The sequence below is a fragment of the Coccomyxa subellipsoidea genome (assembly GCF_000258705.1).
Source record: "Coccomyxa subellipsoidea C-169, whole genome shotgun sequence".
NCBI classification, from domain to species: domain Eukaryota; kingdom Viridiplantae; phylum Chlorophyta; class Trebouxiophyceae; family Coccomyxaceae; genus Coccomyxa; species Coccomyxa subellipsoidea.
The window spans coordinates 517,548-540,307 of record NW_005178031.1 but is presented as its reverse complement, the minus strand read 5'-3'; the positions used below and the strand labels follow the sequence as shown (position 1 = coordinate 540,307).

The window sequence follows — 22,760 nt, the reverse complement described above, 5'->3', positions numbered from 1 at the left end:
CTTCAACAGCGGTGCCTGGGCCATTGGTGATGTCTGCTCAATTTTTGATCAGTTTCATTCACTAATACAAATCGCAGCTCATACATGCCACCCCTCAGGGCAAAATTTGCGTCCCCCACGGCTCCCATCGTGTTTTCGCTGCAAGTTCGCTGCGCTGGGAAGCTGTTGCCTGTACAGGTGTAGGCAGTCGGCCACGTCTCCCGGGATGAGATCCCCGAGCTGACTGTGCTCGCTGCTTGGTGGGCATCTGCACAATCCAATAGAAACGTGAGAGCAGCGCAGCCCGATCGCAGCCATTCCTCGATCAAATATGCAGAGCATGGCCTCCTCCTCGCGTGCCTCCTCGAGCCTCCACGCCAGCAGCTCCGCCAGGGAGGGCAGCATCACCAGAAAGGCTGTCGTCCCGAGGGCCCGGGCCGTGGCCACTCCCCCGAGCCAGGAGCCCCAGTCGCGCAGGCGAATGTCCCAGAACGCGGTGGCCCTCGAGCGGGAGGTGCTGTCGTGCCCCTGGCCGCGCACAGCTCAGGCGTCCCGTGCAGTCCCAGAGGGGCGAGGCTTGCTATCCAACACAGTGAGCGCCTTGCAGCAGGTGAGAGGCTGCTTTTCTCTTGGGTAATGGGCTGCGATCGCAATTCGCGCGGCCGTGCCTAGTTGGGGATAGTTTCTGGTGTCCTGCCCCCCTTTCAGGGTACTAGTTTCAAACCACGTTGTTCAGGCCAGCGAATTGTGCGTGGGGCGTGAGTCGTGGATGCATCAAGTCTATCGCTTTCTGTAGAAAAATTATTTGATCGGGGCAAACATGAATCTGGTACCCTAGAGTACAGTGGATTACATACATCACGAACTGTCAACTGGTCAAAAAAGGTGTACATGAAGGAGTACGAGACAAGCCTAGTCCATAAGAGCACAATGTCAGTGTATCTAATGTTCATGCTGTGGCTGTACAGCTGTGGTGTGGAGAAGGCGGCAGGCTCCCAGCAGATGTCGAGGCGCTTGCTGGAGGCTTCACTGATGCTGAGAACCCGTGCCTCCTCGAAGATTCTGCTGATGGACTCGCCCGGGTGTGGCGGTACCAGGGCTTCAGGCTGTGAGCGGCCGCACCATGGACCGCTGCAGCAATTCAGATATCATTGTTTCAGGAGAAGAAAACTGCATCAGTACTTTTGACAAGTTCCGACCGTCTCTCAAGGATGGCCAGCAACGAAGACCCAGCACCCTGCAGGAACGTCAGCTCCTGCAAACAGGCTGCTAGAGTCTTAAGCGCTGGGAAGAGCTTGCTTCAAGTTGCGCAAATCAGCAATTGTACTATTTTTTGGACCACCACAAGTACAGACAACTGAGGCACCGCTTGCATGACTGGTATAGGATGTTGTTGCCCTGCGGCGCGCCCTGACTGTGTACTTCTAGGCCATTTAAGTGTGTTTAGCATTGCTGCAAACCAGCAAGCTGTGTCCCCTCAACAATCTCTCAATTTTGGGTTTAGGGAGGCTGGATTTGGCGGACAGTTTTCTATCACTGTATTAACTGTATCGGGCATCACCCTTTGATTTCCAGGGTCAGGTGTCAAGCAATCGCAGTTGTGTCTATCTAGGACATGATGTTTCATGCACCATTTTGAGTGTGTTGTATCAGGCGGCTGGTGACGGCCAGAACAATTTTGGAAGTGAAATTTTACCTGCTTCATTTATAACGTGGTTGGCATCGTGCACAAGTGCAAGCAGGCTAATTAGCTGTACAGAATTCCAATGCAGACAAAGGGTTGCAGGCAAACATATATCTGCTGTGTCAGGGTCGTTTTAGGATGTCACTGAGTGTTCTAGGCATAGATACAGGGACATGTGTATTTAAAGGATGTCACATGTGATTGTAAAGTAGATGGATTGAAGCCATTCACTGGAGACCGTCCGTTCTCCAAAGTACCTATTGTCAAAGCTACTTGTGATCAGAGTCTAGGCCACCCTTACACATAAGCTGTCACCGTCCAACTTACACTTACAGCTGTCGCACTCACGAGCAGAACTGTTATCGCTTGGCATCAGGCCTAGGTACCTTACTGGCACAAGACAAGAAACAGGCTCCTGCAGTGTCTGTATCTTCCAAGCAAGCAAGGACAAAGCTCTTTGATGGGCACGCCATATACTGTCAAGCATACAACTCCAGAAAAAGCATGCCTCCTCTGCTCACTCGGAAGACTTCAATTCGTCAGGTTTTTTGGAAGTGTCTTCAAAGGCTGATTCCACAGCGGGTTTAGAAGAGCAACAGTCTTGAGAGGACTTCAGATACGTTTCCACACAAGAGCGCATTTTCTGGCCGGATGCCTTGGGTTCCTCCGTTGCTGTGTTCAATGTCATTCTGGCCAGCACCGCTCTGGTAAGTTGGGTTCCTAACAGTCTTATGGGTCTCTCCCAGTTCACGGGTGCATTCCCTAGAGCACCACGCCTAACGAGCGTAGTACATGTACAGGCTGTTCGAGGCCGCGGCTGCTATGAGGTTGACTTCTGGGTGCCACGCGAGGTGCAGCAGCTTTGTGTTGAAGTCCAATGAGGTTCCATCGGGTGCGGCGCCACCGGCGGCCGCCGCCGCATCCGGGGGCGGGGCTGGGCTGCCGCCGCTGTTCTGCAGCGCTGCGCGCTTTGCGTTGTTGCCCCTCGAGAGCCCAAACCTCCCATGCGACTGCGATTACAGCACAGCAGGCGAATCATAGCCATCCTTGGTTGGTGCGCCTACAGTTCTGACATTGGACAGGCAGCCAGAGCAGCTTCGCTGGTCTCATGGCAGACCACAGCGCCCCTCCTGCAAGCACTGAGAAAACAGGACCCAGGACTTCCTTCAAATAAGGAATGGCATGCTCCAATATGCTGTCAGACAACTCTTTAAAGTCTGCCTTTAAGAGGCAACTCCCAGACAAGTGTCCAGCAATTTAAGGTCGCCCCATGATCTATGTCTCGCATGGCATGTAGCCCTGCCTTTCACGACAAGCATGATCTTCTTCCTGTGCTTGGCATGTGAAAAGTATCCTTTTGCAGTTGGTTCACACCTTGGCGGGCGTCTGCAGGCGTTTTCGCTGGGGGTCCCGGCTGGCTTCCAGAGTGACGTCAGCGCCGGCCTCGCCCTCCTCCATGCCCTCCACTGACAGCGCCCGGAAGCAGTTGGAGTAGGTGCCCGTCGCCAGGTGGCTGCCGTCGCCGCTGAAGGCGCAGTCGAACTTGTCGAATATGCAGTCGTTCTCGTACAGATCGCACAGCTGCGCGCAGACAGACAGCCACATCAGCGCCATCTCAGAGATCATGTGCGTGTTGATCCGTGGCCTGGTGCAGACAACTATGATGTGTAGCAGGAGTGCCTGGCTTTGTCCGTAGGGGCCTGTCCTTTCAGCTGCTGGCCCTTCATGGCCAACGCAAGGCCATGCGTTACTCTGCTGCTCAAATCATGTTCCTGCCGGCCAGAGTGCATTCAGCATGAGATTCGCCAGAAACAGCTGGCAAACAGCAACTGCCCCAGAGTACTGCACATGTCAGGAGCAGCCGTTGACTCTAGGAAAGTTCTAGTCCTCTGTCATGAGGGTGCCCAGCAGCATTGATACATTACAGTTGATTGCATACCAATAATCCATAAGGTGCCACCTTGATCTGCTAATGAAGGCATCAAGAAGGAAGGACGTAGAGAGGCACAAATCACTCAAGGAATCGTCTGAGGCCTTAGCGTCCACAGGAATACATGCATTGCAGGGGGAGCCAGGGCACGCACCCGGGGTTTGAGGTGTTCGTGCATTTGCTGTGAGTTGTAATGGTGCACACCAGGCTTGGACGGAGGTCTTGACGACTGTCTTGACTGGAAGACAAAGACAGGCCTGGCTCGCTTTTGTGAAAAGCGCGCACCCGGGGTTTGAGGTGTTCGTGGATGGGGTAGGTGGCGACGGGGGAGGACTCCATGTTGACATCCCACAGCTTGAGCGTCATGAAGTCGCGCGCCAGCATGTAGCGCCCGTCGCGGCTGAACTTCAGGTCCGACATGGACGACAGCAGCTCTGTGAAGAAAGAGCGCGGCCCGGGGGCTTCCGCCTGCTGCCCCCCGGTAAACACACCCCCTCAGCCATAATGCCATGTTATGTAGTAGGGTGGCCCACTAAGAGGTCATCTTGGGTCATCTGAGGCCTTAGAGGTCCAGAGGAATGCATGATGTATTGGGCAGAGCGCCAGTCACCACAATCAAGAGGCTGCACCCTGAAGCCCCCTTGAGATCTGGAGACGAGGGAATGCTGAATACAACAATTCAACAGATCGCCCTGTAACCATATTCTTAAGGCTGCACCCTTGAGCCATTCAAAACTGGCAGAGCTCCAATCACCATATCCTTGAGGCTGCACACTTCGAGCCCGAGTACAAGTGCTTCTTGCACACCACTCAATCACCTGCGGCTGTATTTAGTGCACAGCCTCCAATTTCTTTAACATTGTAGAGGGTGGGATGCTCAAAGCACAGCCAGACTTCTGTAGGAATTTGGAGGAAGGTGGGGAGGCAGAGCATCAGGGGGCGAACCTCCTCGTAGACCTTGCAGGAGTTGTCCAGGAGGGCGCTGGCGCGCAGGTCTGCCATTCGAATGGCGCCCTTGCTGGTAGCAAACGCGAACGTGTGGCAGTGCCGCGGGTGGAAGTCAGCTACTGTGATCACCTGTGCCACATATGACAATGCTTGTCGGTAGGGATGAGTAACAGCACAAGGTAATATCCATGTCTGAAGCTATCCTTCAGACGGCTGTTCCCTGTCACCAAAGACCCTGTCCGCCCACTACACACATCACACCCCTCATCAGAATTTATCCTGCCGGCTGCCTTCAGTCAGTGCAAACCCACTGTTGACCCGGGCATTTCTGCCCTATGCTATTGACCACGCAGATATTCTGCGAGCCTTTCTTCCGAGCATCCATCCTGCAATAGTTCCTTGCCATGCGCAGCAGTCATCCTTAGCACTGCAGACGTACAAGGAAAAAATGGAAATTCACAGCAACTCTGTGGATAGCAGCAGGTCCTTGTCAGAGCGCCGCTACATGCACTGGAACCCCAGAACCTCAACACAGATCAGAGTTGAGATGTGCGTCTGAGTGTCTGGGGTCCCCACCTCTGTCAGCTCGTCCATGTTGGCGGGCTTCATGTCGACCACGTTGAAGGCCTGGTCGGAGATGTCGAGGTGCCACAGGTTGACGCGCAGGTCGTCCGCCGTGATGAACGTCTCCTGGTCGCTCGACAGTGCTATGCTGTTCACGTGGTAGGTGTGCGCGTTCGCATACTTCCTCCGGCACCGCGCCGCCAGCACTACCTCGGTGCTCGCCACCTGCGCCATATATGTGTTGTGTCCTTAAATCCGAGCACCACGGAATTGTCTCCCCAGACCTCCACGATGGTCTCTTTCTGTGGAGAGCTACTGCACAAGGCAGGCGCAATTTTTGAAGGGACTGCAACTGGAGGGCTGCCCATGAATGTGCAGAACGAGTCACAGAACACGAGTTCAACGCACGTCAAGCAGTCCGTGCTGAGAGAGGACCGCACCTGAGGAACCCTCAAAGTCCTCAATTCCGGTACCTGCGAGCCATGCATGACAAGGGCCACGTAAGGCACAACACCTGGGACAGAGCAATACCATACTGAGGGATCCCACCACCACTGAACTTGAGAGCGGCCAGAAGGTAATAAAGGTCACCTTTGGGGAGCGCGGCGCAAGCTTCTGGTCTGCCAGCAGAGACAACTTGGTCTTTGCTGGCGATGAGAAACTGTTCACCCCCCTGCACAGCCATCACAGCAACTGTTCTAATCCTAGGTTCTGCACTGGCCCAGCTTTGTCAGCTGCATACTTTTAAAGGGAGCAAAGCTCCACAAATGTCAGCTTCCGGGCACTTACCCTGCTGGTATGGACCATGAAGGCTGCTGCTCTACTGTGTTGTAGTTTGTCAAGTGCTGGACCTTCTTCTCATAGACCTGCAGCAAACAACGAAAAGACCTCACAATTTGCAGAGCCCAAAACAACATTTCATTCAAGAGAGACATGCTATCACCAGTCTCTGGCGGGTATGAATTCATGTCTGAGAGGTTCAGAACTGCATATTTAAGCACTTGCCTTCCAGAGCTTTATGGTCTTGTCATTGGTCGACAGAATCATGCGGCTGGCTGACGGCTGGTTGACCCATCGCACTTTGTTGATCTTCTCCTCAATCTCAAAGGACTTGAGGTAGTCAAACTCAGGCTCGTGGCTCTGGAACTCTGTCATGTATCGGAACTCAAAAGAGCTGAGTCGCCCCCTGGGTTGCCTCTGCTCCATCCCTGCTGTCCGCTGCAGCACCGCAGTGAACCAGATGATTCAATCTCTCTGCCGTGTGTGACTCAAACAAAAAAATCGTAGGTGCCACAATCACAACACGTCACTGTGGTACACAGTGTGGGCTGAGTGCGTCCTCAGGAGTCCAAAGGATTCAGCAACTGACTGCGTTCAGCCGAGTCCCCCATGCGCAAGACAAGCAGGGGGAGGATTATGGCAGTGAAGGGGTGTGGGAGAGATGTACCCCTTGTGAGGCCACCCTCTCGAACAGAACCACCCGTCCCCCTCTATCCCCCGTGGCAAGATGCTGGCCGCTTGCATCGAACTCGATGGCTGATATGATGTCCGCTGCGATGGCAGTCAAAACACATGTCTCAGCAATTGCACAGATAGGAAAATACAGGGCACTGTCTTGAGTTTGAGCTTTCCCCGTGCTGCGCTCCAACGCGGTCATGTTCTGATGCCCACATGTTCCTCTTCGCTCTTTGACTGTGCTGTCCCTGACCTAAAGCAGATGGGTGCAAGGTTGGCAAGAAGAGCCATGTTGTGTGACCTCAGGCAATGCCTAGAGGTGCCTGATTATGCCTCTCATACCAGCTAGACTGCCCTGTGCTGTTTCTACGTGCAGGAAGCACCACCTTTTTTTCTGGAAGGGTGGTGCTCGCACTGCATGCTGGTGTTCTGTGCTGATTGCAAGACAAATCATCTATTGAAATTTATACCAGTGCCTGCTGAGGCTGAAGTCCCTTCACCATCTTGTTTTTGGTCAGCGCAATTCTGGCACGTCTGCGGCTCAGTCAGGCCTCCTCACCTTCCTGTATTTCCTCTCCTGGTGTTCTCTCGCCAAAGCACTGCAGAAACTGCCAATTGAGCGGCTGGCTCCCATCCAGAGCGAGGGAGCCTGGGCCTGGACCCGCGTCCATCCGACTCCACCTCCCCTATGGAAGCCACATGGGGCGTGCTGCTCTCCTCGGACGCCAATCAGGGCCTTTCGATGTCAATAATGCCTGTCAAATGTCTGTACGGATGCTGAGCAGGGTCAGAAATGAGCAGACATGTTCAACAGTTCCCAGTGTGGGCGTTGTTTGACGCAACAAGAAGGTGACAAAACAACCAAAACCTGCCTTGATGCCTCTGATTAGAGGAATGGCTATCGAAGGTGCCTTGACAGCCGATGCAAAGCAACCTCTGACCATGCATAAAACTACGGACGCAGGCGCCATGACCATTTTGAAGGGCACACTCGTGGTTTAAGACGAGGCGGCCAACTGGAGCGACTCCTCCCACGTGATAGCACGGACGTCATCGCTACAGAATGAAGCACTTCGAGTGGAACTTTGGGGCTGTAGATTGGTGAGAAGGAGGCCTTTGGAAGGTCAGCTATGATGATGGGGTTGGGGAGTCTGGATGCTGCACGGATAGGCTGCACAGTGCCCCCGAGATGTATCAGCAGCCAGCTTCCATCCTGCCCTTCAGGTCACTGTATAAGACGATCTGCGATGCCTAATAAAATACAGGCTCTAGGAGACAAGGTAAGGACGATAATGTGCTCCCTGCAACCTGATCATTAGATTTTGCGTGCTCCACAGAGCTGCAGAATTGCAATACCGAACCTTCATTCGTCATGAATAACGGGCGAATCCTAAAAAAATTCGATATTTCATCAAAACAGACCATGCATGCTCGTGACAGGGGCAAGCTCTTATTTTCTCAGGTACAAAGACCCAACACAGCGCTGCGAGCAGCTGTAGCCGAGCGCACAGGAGTGGCACAGAACATCTATGTGCAGCCGTCGGGGAAGGGGCTAGGATTCTACACTGGGGAGGATGGCTACCTGTATGTGGACAATCTGCGCATTGATGACATCCGAGCAGAGGTGTGCAGTTTGGCCCTGTGCTCTACTCCTTACCTGACTTTACTTCTCCGTGTGCTTAACGATGCCCTCGTGGCAAGCTTGAAAGGGACACTGCATGCAGAGAGAATTTAATCAATCAGTCAGTCACATCATTCAGCTTCCAGTCCTTGGTGTGTGTGCATGATGCAGGTGAAGGACAGCCCGTTCTACCTGTACAGCAAGAACAAGATCACCGCCAACTACCAGGCCTACGCAGCAGCGCTGGAGGGGTTGGACCACTTTGTGGGCTATGCTGTCAAGGCCAACAACAACCTGCCCATCATGCGCCACCTGCAGTCCCTCGGCTCTGGCGCTGTTCTAGTGTCTGGAAACGAGCTGCAGGCAGCCGAGGCAGCCGGCTTTGACACCACGCGGTGCGCCCCTGAATCATTAAAATGTTTAGCAAATCTTGAAAATGGTGCACTGCATTCACACCGCGATGCAGCCCTTTTCTCCCTCCTTGGCGCTTGCAAGCCAAGTGCCTTGCTCTATCTTGCATCTCTCTTCATTTAATTGTGATGTCAAATATACACTGCTTTGGACACGGTCCTCCAAGACACGGCCTCACCTGCTTTGTCACAACTGGCGAAGGACAGAGGTACTGTCACACCTGGTGTTGCACGAGTGCGCAACGAGGCTTCTGCTCGAGTCTTCTGGCCGATTACATGACATGCAAGGGATGTTACTGGGGGCAGTGATGCTTTTGTTTTAATTGCTGAGACTCGTCGATGCAGAGACCTATACCTGAGCCCCCAGGCTCTCTTCCAAGTTTCCACACACAAGCCTTGAGACACAGGTCTTAGACTGGTCATTTGACTTCATCTAGACGTCAGCACAAAGGCCCACAATCCTTGCCGAGATTGTCTGAGACACTCTTATTGTGTATTGTAGGACAATCTTCAATGGCAATGGCAAGTTGCCGGAGGAGCTGCGACTGGCGATTCAGAAGGGCGCGCTGATCAACGTGGACTCCGAGTTTGACTTGGAGAACATCGCAGCTGCGGCGAGGGCAGTCGACAAAACGGCGCGCGTCCTGATCAGGATTAACCCGGACGTTGACCCCCAAGTGCACGCATATGTGTCTACTGGGCTCGCCAACTCCAAGTTTGGCATCCGCAACAGTCACCTCCAGGTGAGCATGCTCTGCCACTGCTGATAATTTACACCTTCGCAGGACGAAACAGTAGCATGATCAGAAACACCACGCATGTTACTGCGGAGCCGTGCTGTGCTGGTTTGTGGAGTGAGAGTGTGGTGGCCATGCTACGCCTTGTTCAGCGTGATAGGTACTCCGTGCACTGGCCCCAAAAGCCACAGACTCCGGCAGTCGTGTATGCAGTGCCATGGGGGCCTCTGGTATGTGGATGGTGCACCCATCACGCTCAACAATTAGCGGAGCAGTAGGCTAAGCCCAGCAATTATTGAGGACACAGAATGTTGCAACCTGTCAGGTGTTTGGTATTAGCATTTCATCTTGCATTGACAATACTTTATTTTGCGCGCACAGTGGTTCTTGAAGAGGATAAGTGAGGAGCCGCTGCTGGAGCTGGCGGGCGTGCACAGCCACCTGGGCTCCACAATCACCAAGGTGGACATCTTCCGGGACGCGGCGCAGATCATGATCGGCTTCATCCAGCAGATCCGCGCCGAGGGCTTCCAGCCCAAGTACCTCAACATCGGCGGCGGCCTCGGCATCGACTACCACAGGAGGTGACTCACGTCCTCCCTCTTCCCTGTAATTTAGTTATGCGTATGCCATGGGAAGACCATCTCCATCTGACGTCGAGCAGACAGGTGCTGGGCTGCATGTGTTGCAGATGTAATATCCTGCTACTTGCCAGCTCCACATCTGCCTGCAGTGAGAGAAACTTGCTACACACAAAAATGGAGCACAGTAGTGCAGCACGAATTCAGCGGCTCCATTACGACAATACATGGAGACTTGTCCAAATCTGCAACAGAAATGCCGACCAGAGCAACCCCCCTGTAGGCAAGAAGGGCCAGGTCAGCCTGATCTGTCCTTCCACCGAGCTTAGTATCTCCCTTTGTGGCACAGGGGAGATGCATTCCCTTCACCGGCAGATCTGGTGGACACAGTGAGAGACCTGGTGGCAGACCTGGGCCTCACCATGATCCTGGAGCCGGGCCGCTCCATGATCGGCAACGCGTCGGCGCTCGTCAACACCGTAACGGGCACCAAGACCAACGGCAACAAGAACTTCATCGTAGTCGACGGATCCATGAGCGCGCTCATCCGGCCCTCCCTCTACGATGCCTACCAACACATCGAGCTCACCGCACCCGGTGTGTCCCTCATGCATGACTGCATCCTTTCAGGTCTTCCTCTTGGAAGGGTGTAGGAAGCAGTGGTTGGGCGCATTCAATTCATATGCAGCGGCATGCTTCCCCTGTACAGAGGACATGATCCATGGGTTTGCCCTGCTTTCCTGGCTTGTGCCATGTGCTGTGGCCATTCTGTATCGTGTACCTCATGCACAAACGACACGAACGACCACACTTAAGGTGCAAAGCGCTGAGCACACTGCAAAGCCTAGGCTCTCTTTTGAGGCGCTCGAGCGCTAGATCAGCGGGTGTAAAGAATAAGGATTGGATGGTACTGAAGCTCTTCTGCGGCTGTGCAGGGGACGGCACGGAGCAAGTGTTCGACATTGTGGGACCCGTGTGTGAGTCGGCAGACTTCTTGGGCAAGGAGCGGCCGCTGCGCACGCCGCGCGCCGGGGACGGATTAGTCGTGCATGACGCGGGCGCTTACTGCATGGCCATGGCTTCCACGTACAACCTGAAGATGCGGCCTGCAGAGTACTGGGTGGCCGATGGGCAGCTGAAGCAGATCAGGAGAGGGGAGACTCTGGAGGACCACCTGAAGCTCTTCGAGGGGCTCTAGTCGCAGCAGGATATCCGCTGGTGTCCTGCTTGGGTTGCGGCAAATGCATTGTTGGGAAGGGATTGAGTCAGTGAGGCTACACAATGTTTGTACCATCAAATTAACTATTGTTGCAATGAAGTCGAAGGCGCTTGCTGTTGGCAGAAAGATCAAGTGCTGCCTCGGTGTGTTTATGCGTTATTTGGTTTCAGAAACAATTTACAAGAGGAGTCCGGAGACATCAAATAGAAATAATTAACTAAATTTCCTGCAGCTTTGAAGCATATTCTGCTCCAGCACAGCATATATCTGTGCTGGTGTACTCTATACATTAAAATACAATATAAAATGGCATATGAAACACTGGCATGATGTACTGCTGCACTATTAAGATGTCTACAGCGTATGAGCTACACTGACAGCAATCTGTCAGATCTTGGTCACGTCAAGAAATTGTCACTTCAGATGGCACTGCGCTCATGCTTCAGGCCGCAGCACAATGCGGGCAACACTCGGCGGAGGTGTCTTCTGGGCAGTTGCCCCAACAATCTCCAGTGCGTCGTTTGTATGCCCGTTCAGAAGCTTTGTGGTCACCTGCATCCAAGCATTCCATACTCAGGAACCAAAGGCACTCCCAGTACTGGGATGTCAATTTGAATGTCATTGTCAAGCTCACAGGGCCCCGCACAACATCCTAAATCTGCATCAGAGCTGCTCGAGCACCACCATTCTCAAGAAGTTGCTACTCCCTGAACTCGAAGATGCTTTGAACATCATGCTTGTTATCCCATCCCATGCATCACGCTTGCAATGCAGCAGGCACCACATGCCATCATTGTTACCGCACACTTTTCTTCCCAGAGGCAAGGTGTTTTTGCGCTGCAGATGGTTCTATATCGGGAACTGTGGAGTTTGGGACTCGAAATTGCATAGCAGGTCAGCACAGAAGCTGCAGGCATCATATTATTATTACTACTACACGCTTTTCCTGCCAAGAGGCAAGGTGCGTCCTGCAGACAAGCTACAGTTAAAGGCTGCCACAATCCTACCCCTCGTTGGACTCGCCAGATCCAAGCAAGAGCATCATATATGCAAGGGGGAATAGGAGATGGAAGCAAGGAGGCACCTGGGAGCAGCCAAAGATGGTGAGCCGCAGCAGATTGGTGCAGCTGTCTGCCAGCACTCCCAGCCACGCCTCAGGGACCCCCCGGCACCAGGACACATCCAGCTCCTCTAAACTCTCCCTACACCCACATGCAGTACCCGGATCAGTCACCATACGTAAGCATTTGTCATCTCCAAAAACACTGAAATCTGAGCTGCCTGCCATATGCCAGACGTCTACTGAAGGATTGATCCTAGACCACGCAATAAAAATCACAATGTTTAGGCCCATGGACCACGTATAGATTAGTGGGAAAGTAACAGATGGGACCTCATCTTCACCAAGTTGTCCTATGCACCATCTAGCAGCATGCTGGGCTAGAACAAAGTCAAAGCGTCCACTCACTTGCAGGAAGTCGCCAGAGCCTTTATGGAGGCAGGCCCCACATGGGCGATGCCAGACATGTTAAGGCTGCGCAGCTTGCCGCTCAGCGTCAGAGCAGCAACGCCCACGTCCGTCACCTTTGTGCACCGCCTCAATGACACTTCCTGCGAGTCCAACAGCCAAAGCCTCACCCCTTATGTCCCACGACCCCTTTGATGGTGCAGAACTTAGCTTCTGCAAAACATGCACCAGGCCGTTGTTAAATGTGCGCTAAAGCCTCATCCTTGATATCCCACGGTTTGTCCCCAACCTTCCTTCAGATTTGCATAAACATGCACCAAGCGCTCGTCATTCCTGCACGTGTACTTGGCTGCCCAGTTCTAGCAGGGTCCCCTGTTTCTGCTTGTCAATTCCTGGCAGCCTTCACACGTCAAATGAGGTTTTCATGCAATGCAATGCAGTGAAGCCGCCTCCTGATGTGGTGATCCCTGTGCACCTGTATATCCCGGCAGGACTCGCTGAGAGCAACCAGCGCTGCGTCAGTCAGGCGGCCGACATCGTCCGCTATGAGCGCCGTCAGCTGCGGGGCGGCTGCCGCCACGCCGCGCACGCCGCGGTCCGTAACGGCGCTGCAGTTGCTCACCCCCAGCCGCCTCAGCGGGCACGCCAGCGCGACCTCCGTCAGCAGGTCATCAGTCACCTGTGACGGCAGCCCTTCCAATTAGTCATGCATTACTCATCCAGTTCCATGCTTTGGGAATGAAGTGTAATAAAGGTACGCCCATACTCCCGCCAATACACACGAGACACCAGTAGCATGCAATATGATCATGCAGGGCCTGAGCCAGCAGTGGCTGTCACCCGATAAACACAGCACTTACTAGGCACCATGAGTATGATATCAAGCAAAAGTGTTCCAGCGCTGAGAGAAGAATTATACAAAGGAAACACACAGAGATGAAGGCACAGCGCACCTCTGTGTCGCCGTTGAGTTCAAGGACCCGCAGGCTCTTGAGGGAGGTGAGGCACTGCTGCAGCGACTGCACGCTGATGCCCCGGCACTCCGTCAGGTCCAGCATCCTGCAGCACCGATCCCCATCTCAGCACATCCTCTGCTGCTCACAATTGCGCTGTTACAGCTCAAAATAAGAATTTCTATATGTTGTGAGACCAGGCAAGTGCACACATTTGCATGTACTGTGCTGCTCAGTACGGTCATCAGGCATGTTTGGCAGGCTGTCACGCCAAACGACTGGTCGAGTGCATGGCCCCCAGAAACGAGCTCTTGTCAGTTTTGTATCACGCGCCTCAGGAGTAAGGTATATGCTTACCACCGGCAGATGCCAGCGATACTTTAATATAGTACAGCTCAGTAAATGCTTCGTAAATGCTTGATACCGTAAGTGCTTAGTAAGGCAAGGCGCTCACTCTAGATTCGGCGTGAGCCGCGCGATGGCGCAAGCGTCCTGCAGGCGGGAGCACTGCGGGAGGCGCAGCTCGGCCAGATCAGGCGCGGCCGCCAGCAGCTTTGCCAGGTCAGCGTCTGTCGTTCGGTACGCGCCCCCCAGTGTCAGGCTCCGCAGCCGGCTCAGCTGGCCGCCCGCCACCATCGCGGCCGCCACCGCATCGCCGAATCCACGGCCGCACAGTCCCAGCTCAAGCCGCTCCAACCTGCTCAATACACGTACAAAATCACTCAAATTAAAAAATCCGAGAAAATCGGATTCAAAGTCAGATTCGAAAAAAACCACGATACTGACCACATGCGCTGGTCCTAGCGTATACCCAAATTCCCTCCAAGCCCTCAATATGAGGCCATTGCATTCGGTCAATAAGCTTCTGGGAAAGCGTCTGGCTGCGAGCCTGCTTGTGCCACCTCTACTTCTCCCTCTCGACCATCGGTCGTTCATGACATTTTTCAAGCAGTCAAGGCCAACGCGAGTCTTTCCGCAGTATGCAAGCAGGTCTCAGGGGCGGTCAAGGTGTTCCTCCAAGCACTCAAGGCCAAGGTAGGTCTTCCTGCAATATGCAAGCAGGTCTCAGAGGAGCGCACCGCGGCGTGGCGCAGGGCACGAGCGCCTCAGCGAGTGTGGCCGGCATGAGCTGAGAGCACTCTGGCAGCACCACTTCATCTGGGCCGTCGTCTGTGAACAGCCGCAGCACCTCCGGAGTCATCCGCCGTGCATCGGCCACCGCCCTCGCCAGCTGCACCTGCCACACCGTAGTACAAACTGTGTCAGATGGCAAGAAGAGTAAAATGTGCGATTGTCAGCTTGCAATGTTGGCAACGACAGGGAAAGCATGCTGATGGCTGCTTCGGCGGCTGGCGCCAATGTTGTTGGGGCTCTGTGATCGGCGCAAGCAGGTCTGCCGGGTCAGAATCTGCGCACTGTGTCAAAAAAGTTTGAATACAAGCACTGGCCCGTGGCGAGCAATTGTGTCAATTGGCAATGAGGATGCCTTGACCTGTTCACCTCACGAGAAATCATCCCTGTCTCTGACTGGAGACGCAGAAATGTGACGGGCTTTACTGGTACATTCACCTTAATCATGGTGGGCATGCCATACAGCGTCTCCACATCATCGATGTACTCCACCAGGACTGCGAGGCACATGCTGAACAACTTCCCGACGCGCGGCGGCACGCGCGGCCCGAGCGCCGGGTCGCGCCGCGGCCGCCAGTCGGCCTCGGCCTCAGCCGCCGCCACCGCCTGAGCCGCCGCGGCAATCTTGTCCTCGCGCGCCGCCGCAGCCGCCGCCCGGCCCTCCACCAGCTGCCGGGCGCTCGACCACGGTCCCAGGGTGCGCGCCTGTCAACAGAGGCGTTCCATAAAGCACAGCAGCAGCCGTATCTGTGTCTGCTTGTTTGCATGAACGTGAGGTGCAAGTGAGGCGTGAGCTTCTAGCGGCAGTGACAAGTGTCGACGACGCCGCGCTAGGGCGCTGTGAGATTCCTTCAAGGTATTTTGGGGAGCTCTGCTGGGGTGTGCGGCACTGAGCAGGGCAGGCATCCAGTGAGCTCACCTCATTGCCTCCTGTGTGTAAATTGTCCTCCTCGGCGCTGTCGTCGGCATTTGCGTAGTGCGCAAAGTGCGCGGCGCGCCTGAGCAAGCACAGCAGATCTGAGCAGGCTGGGGCAGAGGCATACAAGCAAGACATCGTGTGCCAGACTATGCAATTCATTGATAGACAATGTGTTTATAATAAAAAGCAAAGTAGCACATGAATCACACATGGAAATATGCCTAGAAGAAAAAGGCCAATTTGACGGCATGGATGTATACCGGCGTGCTGCTGCCGCCCATCCTGCTCTTCGTTGTCCGAGTGCATCAGGTGCTTGCACAGCCTCTTCTTCAATTACTTGTTGATTGGGATCGGCATCTGCAGCATCCTCACCAGAAGCCTCAGGTTGATCTGGTGCTTCATCACCTTCTGCAGCCTGTCTGCCCCGTTTCCGACCAGCCCTTTGGGCATTGTCATCCACGGCTGCTTTCTTATTGCGAGCCATCATATAATTTACTGGACAAGATTTCAGCTTCGCTGGTTCCTCTTCCCGCGTGCCCGGAGCTGATCTGTTCTTAGTCAGGATTACGTGGCGTCCTGCATGCATCGTGTGTTGAGGAGATAATCTTATGGCCTGTATGTTGGAGCTGCGCATGTGCAAAATCCTTTGAAATTGATTGCTACATGAGCCGCACAATCTGTAGGGCATCATGAGGTCTCCAATGTGCAGAGGCCTCAATGTCTCCATTGAGCACCTCGCGAGGCGAACGCTCTGATCATGTCACTACTTAGCTGGCACTGATATGGCATAGCTATGGGGACTGATTCTGAAAAATTTCTGAGGTGAGCTGCATATCAACTCTGATATATCTAGCATTTTTCTAAGAAATATAGAACAGTTATTTCTGAGTTATATAGCACGAGATCACAGCGTTCTCTGCTGCCAGGTTCTATACGTCTGGTCAATGTTCTGCAAGTGAGATCTGGGGGTGCTAAGTAAGTAGAACTCAATAAATAGAAATGGCGCTAAAAACTGCGGCACTGCTGCCCAAGACGACCTTTAAAGCATGGCAGTGTCTCAATGAGATGCCCCGTGCTTCTGTCCTCAGCATCAATAGAGGACAGCAGTGATGGCTGATAATGCCTTTCCCACTACTTACTCAGGTATGGAGGTGCATTGTAGGAAACGGTGCACATTGTTATCATCTCCAACTGCCAGTATACTCATGCGATCAAAGACAGGGACCTTTCTGCCAGCTACTTGGCTGGTTTCTTTGCGCCCTCCTCTGATTTGAGACCTCCCACAGGAATGCCCTTCTTTTTCACACTGCATCAAGCACACCACAAACCTTGTCAGACGGAGACCACAACAGCGTGATGAAAGCAGCCATCCAGGGATGTCAAAGCACAAGAGAGTGCATAACAAAAGACTCCTTGCCTGAAGTTGTCGCCATAGCCGATGTATCTCTTTGGCCGCGTCTCGGTCTGCTCCTTGGGGCTCAAGACCTCAAACTTCCAGCCATGCCTGTTGCAGAAAGCCTCTGCATCTTCCTGAGAGTGGAAGTTGAGACTCGCGCGGTGCACATTCTCCAAGGGGTCTGCAGTTGATGTCCAGCCGATCAGCGGATTTTCCCACCTGCAAGTACAAGAAGTCTATTTCGGTGATTGAAGCGCATGATGTAATCATCCCTTGCAGAGTTAAGCTCAGCACATCAGCCATGGATCAAATATGAAAATTCTCCCATGTGTATGTCAAGCCGTTGTTGGTATCAGCCCAAAGGTCAGCAGGAGGAAGCCTTTCTTACTTCTGCTGAGTCTCGAACATAAGCTTCCAGCCTGGGCCGTTGCTTGCAGCTCCAAGGATGTTGGCCTTCCCTTGCTGGCCAGCTGTGCGAGCAGGCGAGTATATGAGCACCTGCACGCATACAAAAGCTTTCAATACTCTTCTCTCTTTGGGCTCAAAGCACTGGTATGGATGGGATGCAAGATTTCGCCAGCTGTGCGTACAGCAAGCTTCGTTGAGAAAATGTCTTGATGTTATGTTGTCCCATAAGAAACAGGGTCTCTGCAGGAAATCAGAGGTTACCTTTCGTGCATATATTTCAGTTGGGGCGCCTGAGGCAATGCCAATCTCGCCACTGCTCAGTACTAGGCCTTCTGTCGAAGTAACATCCCCAGCAAATGCTCGCACTGGGTGCACGCCCCGCAGCTGTAACAGGGTCACAGCTTGGCGAACACCCCTCATCATGTTGCCAACTACAAGCTTATATGCAAAGTTGATGCTTCACCAAGAATCTTATTGCAGATTCTTTTAGTCCTTCTCACGTCTTGACCTACACACAGGTGCTGGAAATTGTGGATTCCAGCTTCAATCCTTCAACCTAGACTGTACCTTACGGCACCGTTACTAATGCATGTCGACCTGCCAAGCTTGGGCCCAGCAAACGGGATCTGATTGCTAGATAATGCGATTGCAACTTCAAGATCACCCATGGGGGATTCTTCAACGTATGAAGTGGATCCTGCCATGTCAGGGCTTTGTGTCAGATCTTCATCTTAGCAAGGCACGCCAGTCTGGTTTTCGGCTGCCTATTAAAGATCACAAATCATTTACTAGATCACACCGAGATACTAGATCATCTCTTAAGTTTGTAAAGGAGCGATCTAGAGTCGTAAGGGTGAAAGCGTCCTTTTACACGGTGCTCCAAGTTGACAAACTTGCCAGCAAGGAGGAGATCAGGAAAGCATACAGACGACTCGCACGCAGATATCATCCTGATGTAGATGGGACGCCAGAGGCCCAAAAACGTCTCCAGGTGCTGATACCTGCATGCTTATCCCTTCCCCCGCTCCTTACCAGCTAAAAGTCTGCCACTTACATTACCAAAGCTTGCAGGCCGTCATCGCAGCATACAATGTGCTGTCAGACGAGTTGGAAAGAGAGCGCTATGACACACTCAGAGGAGCGCCGCCTGGTAATGGCTTCAGAGATGGTGAGCCCCTCATGCTCCATGCTTGGCTCTGTCACATGCATGGTGCATCAGATCATATCTGTCAAGCTGGTCCTCACATAGTGTCCTCTGTACTTTTGAGCAGGTCATGACGGAGACGTCACTGGTGAGGACGCGGTAGTTGTTGTGTCACTGGACTTCCTGGAAGCAGCCCTTGGCAAGCAGCATGCTCTGGAGGTGAACATCCCCTCAGCATCAGCAGCGCATTGCCCATCAATTCATGGAACACATTTCCCGGCAATGAAAGAGCAGCTATTTTGGCAATGCAGCAGTCTTGTGTTGAGCATCTGGCTAGCATGGCAATGCAGTAGTCTTGTGATCAGCGTCTGGCCGTTTTGATTCTTCCAGGTGTCAGTGAAAAGGACATGTCCTGACTGCGTCGGCCTGGGAGCTGCTCCCGGCACGCATCCAGTCTTCTGCAGCCTCTGCAGCGGCCGTGGGCACGTCCGGACCAAGCACACGTCACATGCAGGTACACCCCCTTTCCCTTTGAATCTATGAAGCAACCCATCTGCTTCCGTCTCCACAGCAAGTCTACCGTCATGTCTGCAGAGCGTGTATATAGGAAGATTGATTGGGAGACCCCCTTTGCAGCAGCCCATCTTCTTCATTACCCTTGGCCGTCTTGGGCTCTATATCTTTCTTTGTTAGATATAGCACCCCCTGCTTCAGGTATCAGTGCTGCAGAACATAAACACACAATCCAGCAGGGTGAGTAACAGCAGAGCAGGAGAGGTGGGACACGTGGAGACAAGCAGGGAGGGGCATTAAAAAGAGTAGATCTGTGGGACCCACGTGTGGTGGTAGGCATGTATGCAGACGGCAGTGTAGGGAGATTGAGGGATAGGTGGCGTTTTGCAGGCCTGGCGGTGGCGGGGAGCGCAGCGTGCCCAGCGTGTGGCGCGACTGGGATCGTGCGGCAGGAGTGGTGCACTCGATGCGGCGGCGACGGCCGCGCTCAGACGCGCGTCTCCGTCAACGTCTCTATCCCCGCCGGTGCGACCACCCTTTGAGCTCTGAACACAGGGGGTACTAGATTTTTTGTATAGTCTGTAGTGCCGTATTTAGCATCCCCTGTTGAACAGAGGTGGTGGACTCGGCTTTTGCTCCTGCGTAAGCATCAGGCTGACGTTGACAGCAATGGCTGGAAATGAGTGGTCATACCAGCTAGGCATGACCAGTGATCCAAGAAGGGGCTGCGGCCAACAGCCCATGCTGATGTTTGCAATCCAAAGCTTAGCATGATACTTGTGTGCAGGTGTGGATGCAGAGAGCGTGCTGAGGGTGAAGGGCCTGGGGGACGCAGGCAAAAACAGAGGCGCCACTGGTGATCTGTACATCACGTTTGCGATCAAACCCCGAGCGGGGATTGTTCGGCGCGGCCTTGATCTGTACTCAGATGTGCGCCTCCTTTCCAAAGCACATGTCAGGTTGCAACACAAGGGTGCACTTCCTCGTTTTCTGCCTCTGCGTGTCTTGAGACATTTGGTGTCAAGGCAGATGGCAGGTGGCAAAAGAGGTTCCATCCCCCTGTGTGAAACCCAGTCTCTCGCTTTCGTGGCTAGACAGCCAATTTATGGTTGGCCCCTGAACAGCTTGCATGTCTCTCACACCTGCACTTGCACTTGCAAGGGTCGCCCATCTGTTGTGACTCTTTTCCCCAATACTCATAATATATTGAATATCTCCTGTGACAGGTGATCGTGAGGTACACGGACGCCATCCTGGGCGGCAGCGCGGCGGTGGCGACGATCCGCGGCGAGGCGCGGCTGCCGATACCCCCGGGAACCCAGAACGGGCAGGTGCTGACGCTGCCCGGGGCCGGCATCTCGCCGGGGGCCGCCGAGATCGGCGCTGATGCTGGGCAGCCCGGGCAGCCCCGGCAGCTGGCCGCGGGCAGCGGGCAGCGCGGCGCGCACCACTACACTGTCGTGCTTCTGCTACCCTCCCAGGCGCGGTTTCATCCTTTTTCAAGTTCTGGGGTAGGGAAGTTAGTTTTGGAATGCCAGAGATTGAATGGCTGTGTCGGTATGTCAGGACCATGGCAGGGTGTGCGTGGTGGGCTGCGAGTAAATTGCGATAGCCAGGAATTAAAATGCATGTGAGCTGGAGGATTTGCCGTATCATCCAAGCTATTCTTGCAGGCGGCTTGACAAAGAGTCTCCTTTTATGTCAACAGGTGTCTGATGAAGAGCGCAGCACCCTGCAACGGCTGAGGCAACTGCAGTGTGAGCTGCGCAATGGCGTGGACCTAGGCAGTGTAGGAAATGGAAAAACGCCATGCAGCAGTCAAGGCCAGGGATTGGGGGGACAGCAGACTACACAGGATGCAGACAGAGCAGCAGGCCCAGGGTGGCCAGCAGACTCTGTGCGCCTGTGATGCTGCAAATTTTGAAGAACTGAATCAGATGACTCTGTGACGTTGGATCGAATTTTGCTACACTGGCACCGTGCGTGACCTACAGGCCTAGCCTAGCTGAGCTAGGCCTCTGGCCGACCAAATACGGTTGCCCATGCGTTTGCGCGAGACTGCTGTTAGACTAAATCTTCAATGAGGCTTTAACAATGATTACGAGCATGGAAAATTGTGAACATGTTGAAAAGCAATGGTGGATCAGTTCTTTCAGGAGGACTGATGGAATGCACGTGTGAAATTGCCAAGTCAGCGATTGCCTTGATAGCTTCTGCAGGTGCACTCCTTTCCCACATTCCAAAGTGTGCGGTGTTTTCGAATAACAAAAATCACGACGACAGTTGCGTGGCTGCGGACGTAGATTTACTTGAACAGCGGTGCAAAAACCTTGACCTGAAGTATTGATCAAGATGCGCTGACGGAGCGTATTGAAATAATTTATTACTTATGAGTGGGTAAGGCCGCACTTCATACTTGAACAAATATTTGATTCCCTGCTGAGTTGTTTGCCTCGACCACTTTCGAGCACCATCTGCTGTCTGACAACAGGACTTCCACCCTGTTGCCCATCCTTGGAAGGAATACAGAAGACAACAAAAGACGATCTCCTGCAGCAAGATTACTGCTTTGGAATGGGATCATTTTGATTCTTTTTGGTACGCTTCCCCCCGAGCACATAATTGCTTCAGAGTGACTTGTGCCTTGTCTTTCTCCTGGGTTTACCTCCCCATGATTGGTCTGGCAGGTGCATTCTGCTGTTATTTTCCACATGTTATAGAGGGATACCACCCGCACAGAAAAGGGGAAGATGAAATCCTGGCGTCTATTCAATGGGGTGGTGTCTTGCTGGCTGTTATTGGGGCCCTGTACACGCTTGCAGGTGGCCTGAATCTCCAGGTAGAGGATCCCTCTTGCCCAAAGGTCCACAATATGCAGTAGAATCTTTCACCTTTCATCTCCCTTAATCTCTTGATGCTCATTCTTCTGCCATGACGCCACATGTGCAATATCTGCATGCAGGGATACATGCATGGCTTGCTAGTGCATCGTTTCACTGTGGCTCCGCTGCTTTACTTTTGCTACCATTTCGGCAAGATTTACTGGGTTGAATTTGTTGCTTACATCGTCATTGATCCGCCAATGGCAATCGCAACATACTGGTTGCACCGGAAGGATGTGGCGCAGCTCACCAGCAAACGAAGATAGACAACAGAGCATGACAAGGGGTACGGGGGTGTCTGTGGGACTGTCAGCTGCTATTCTTATATTTCAATATGTGGCAATTACAATGCAGATTAGCTAGTCATGACTTATGGTAGCTGCGAACAAAATTGCAGCTGGTTCCCAGGTGCCATCCAGCAGCTTTATCAGGCACATCTCAGTTGGAATATTACTTTGCCGCCGGCGCTCGCCAGAATCAGTGTATATACATATATGGCTTAATCTCTTCATTGGCTGCAGCTAATTCTGGGTCTTGCGCATGTCACTGTAGTACCCTGCAGGCAAAGGAGGGGCCATTCCTGAGAGATATGAATGGCTTCTGCAGAAGTGCAGGGCCCTGATATGCCTGTAAAATAAGGAGAGGAACGCTTTCCTTGCGAAGTCCACACTTCTGAGATTTTAAAAATACTTTGATCTGTCAGGGTTACTGCCAGAATGTGCAGATGCAACGTATCAGGCTGCGAATTAAAGATTACTCCTTCTTTAAATCATTAATGCCAAACTGCAAGACCATAATACACCAATTATGGCTCAGGA

The 22,760-nt window shown here is 53.2% G+C and overlaps 7 protein-coding genes across 7 annotated transcripts; 4 read left to right on the top strand and 3 right to left on the bottom strand.

The window, feature by feature from the left end:
• Positions 1-310: 310 nt before the first annotated feature.
• COCSUDRAFT_56621 (hypothetical protein) lies at positions 311-1,091 on the top strand (the record flags this gene model as incomplete). The annotated part of the gene is made up of 2 exons (XM_005645888.1): positions 311-589; positions 948-1,091. The coding sequence occupies 2 exons, from the start codon at positions 311-313 to the stop codon at positions 1,089-1,091; spliced, it is 423 nt and encodes a 140-aa protein (XP_005645945.1).
• Positions 1,092-2,439: 1,348 nt separating this feature from the next.
• Positions 2,440-7,231, bottom strand: COCSUDRAFT_53978 (protein phosphatase 2A regulatory subunit PR55; the record flags this gene model as incomplete). Its single annotated transcript, XM_005645887.1, has 11 exons — positions 2,440-2,673; positions 3,038-3,244; positions 3,879-4,064; positions 4,539-4,670; positions 5,118-5,330; positions 5,546-5,578; positions 5,697-5,778; positions 5,895-5,971; positions 6,111-6,323; positions 6,553-6,656; positions 7,120-7,231. The coding sequence occupies 11 exons, from the start codon at positions 7,229-7,231 to the stop codon at positions 2,440-2,442; spliced, it is 1,593 nt and encodes a 530-aa protein (XP_005645944.1).
• Positions 7,232-7,807: 576 nt separating this feature from the next.
• On the top strand, positions 7,808-11,107 carry COCSUDRAFT_37288 (diaminopimelate decarboxylase; the record flags this gene model as incomplete). The annotated part of the gene is made up of 7 exons (XM_005645886.1): positions 7,808-7,840; positions 8,098-8,184; positions 8,353-8,576; positions 9,094-9,334; positions 9,710-9,912; positions 10,259-10,506; positions 10,845-11,107. 7 exons carry the CDS (start codon positions 7,808-7,810, stop codon positions 11,105-11,107), a joined length of 1,299 nt encoding a protein of 432 aa, XP_005645943.1.
• Positions 11,108-11,563: 456 nt separating this feature from the next.
• On the bottom strand, positions 11,564-15,734 carry COCSUDRAFT_43138 (RNI-like protein; the record flags this gene model as incomplete). The annotated part of the gene is made up of 9 exons (XM_005645885.1): positions 11,564-11,680; positions 12,213-12,330; positions 12,597-12,739; positions 13,072-13,275; positions 13,550-13,655; positions 14,004-14,246; positions 14,629-14,786; positions 15,119-15,385; positions 15,600-15,734. The coding sequence occupies 9 exons, from the start codon at positions 15,732-15,734 to the stop codon at positions 11,564-11,566; spliced, it is 1,491 nt and encodes a 496-aa protein (XP_005645942.1).
• A 649-nt stretch (positions 15,735-16,383) lies between these two features.
• COCSUDRAFT_24641 (hypothetical protein) lies at positions 16,384-17,922 on the bottom strand. The gene is made up of 4 exons (XM_005645884.1): positions 17,665-17,922; positions 17,384-17,493; positions 17,017-17,214; positions 16,384-16,905 (listed from the first exon to the last, which is right to left on the bottom strand). Exons 1-4 carry the CDS (start codon positions 17,824-17,826, stop codon positions 16,836-16,838), a joined length of 540 nt encoding a protein of 179 aa, XP_005645941.1. The 5' UTR covers positions 17,827-17,922; the 3' UTR covers positions 16,384-16,835.
• A 328-nt stretch (positions 17,923-18,250) lies between these two features.
• Positions 18,251-20,415, top strand: COCSUDRAFT_5055 (DnaJ-domain-containing protein; the record flags this gene model as incomplete). The annotated part of the gene is made up of 7 exons (XM_005645883.1): positions 18,251-18,394; positions 18,475-18,631; positions 18,672-18,766; positions 18,938-19,061; positions 19,451-19,585; positions 19,848-19,990; positions 20,287-20,415. Coding segments are annotated over 7 exons (927 nt in total), but the record flags the coding sequence as incomplete, so codon positions are not given.
• A 900-nt stretch (positions 20,416-21,315) lies between these two features.
• Positions 21,316-22,643, top strand: COCSUDRAFT_33654 (hypothetical protein). Its single transcript, XM_005645882.1, has 4 exons — positions 21,316-21,457; positions 21,552-21,658; positions 21,748-21,899; positions 22,023-22,643. The coding sequence occupies exons 1-4, from the start codon at positions 21,450-21,452 to the stop codon at positions 22,206-22,208; spliced, it is 453 nt and encodes a 150-aa protein (XP_005645939.1). The 5' UTR covers positions 21,316-21,449; the 3' UTR covers positions 22,209-22,643.
• Positions 22,644-22,760: the final 117 nt, after the last annotated feature.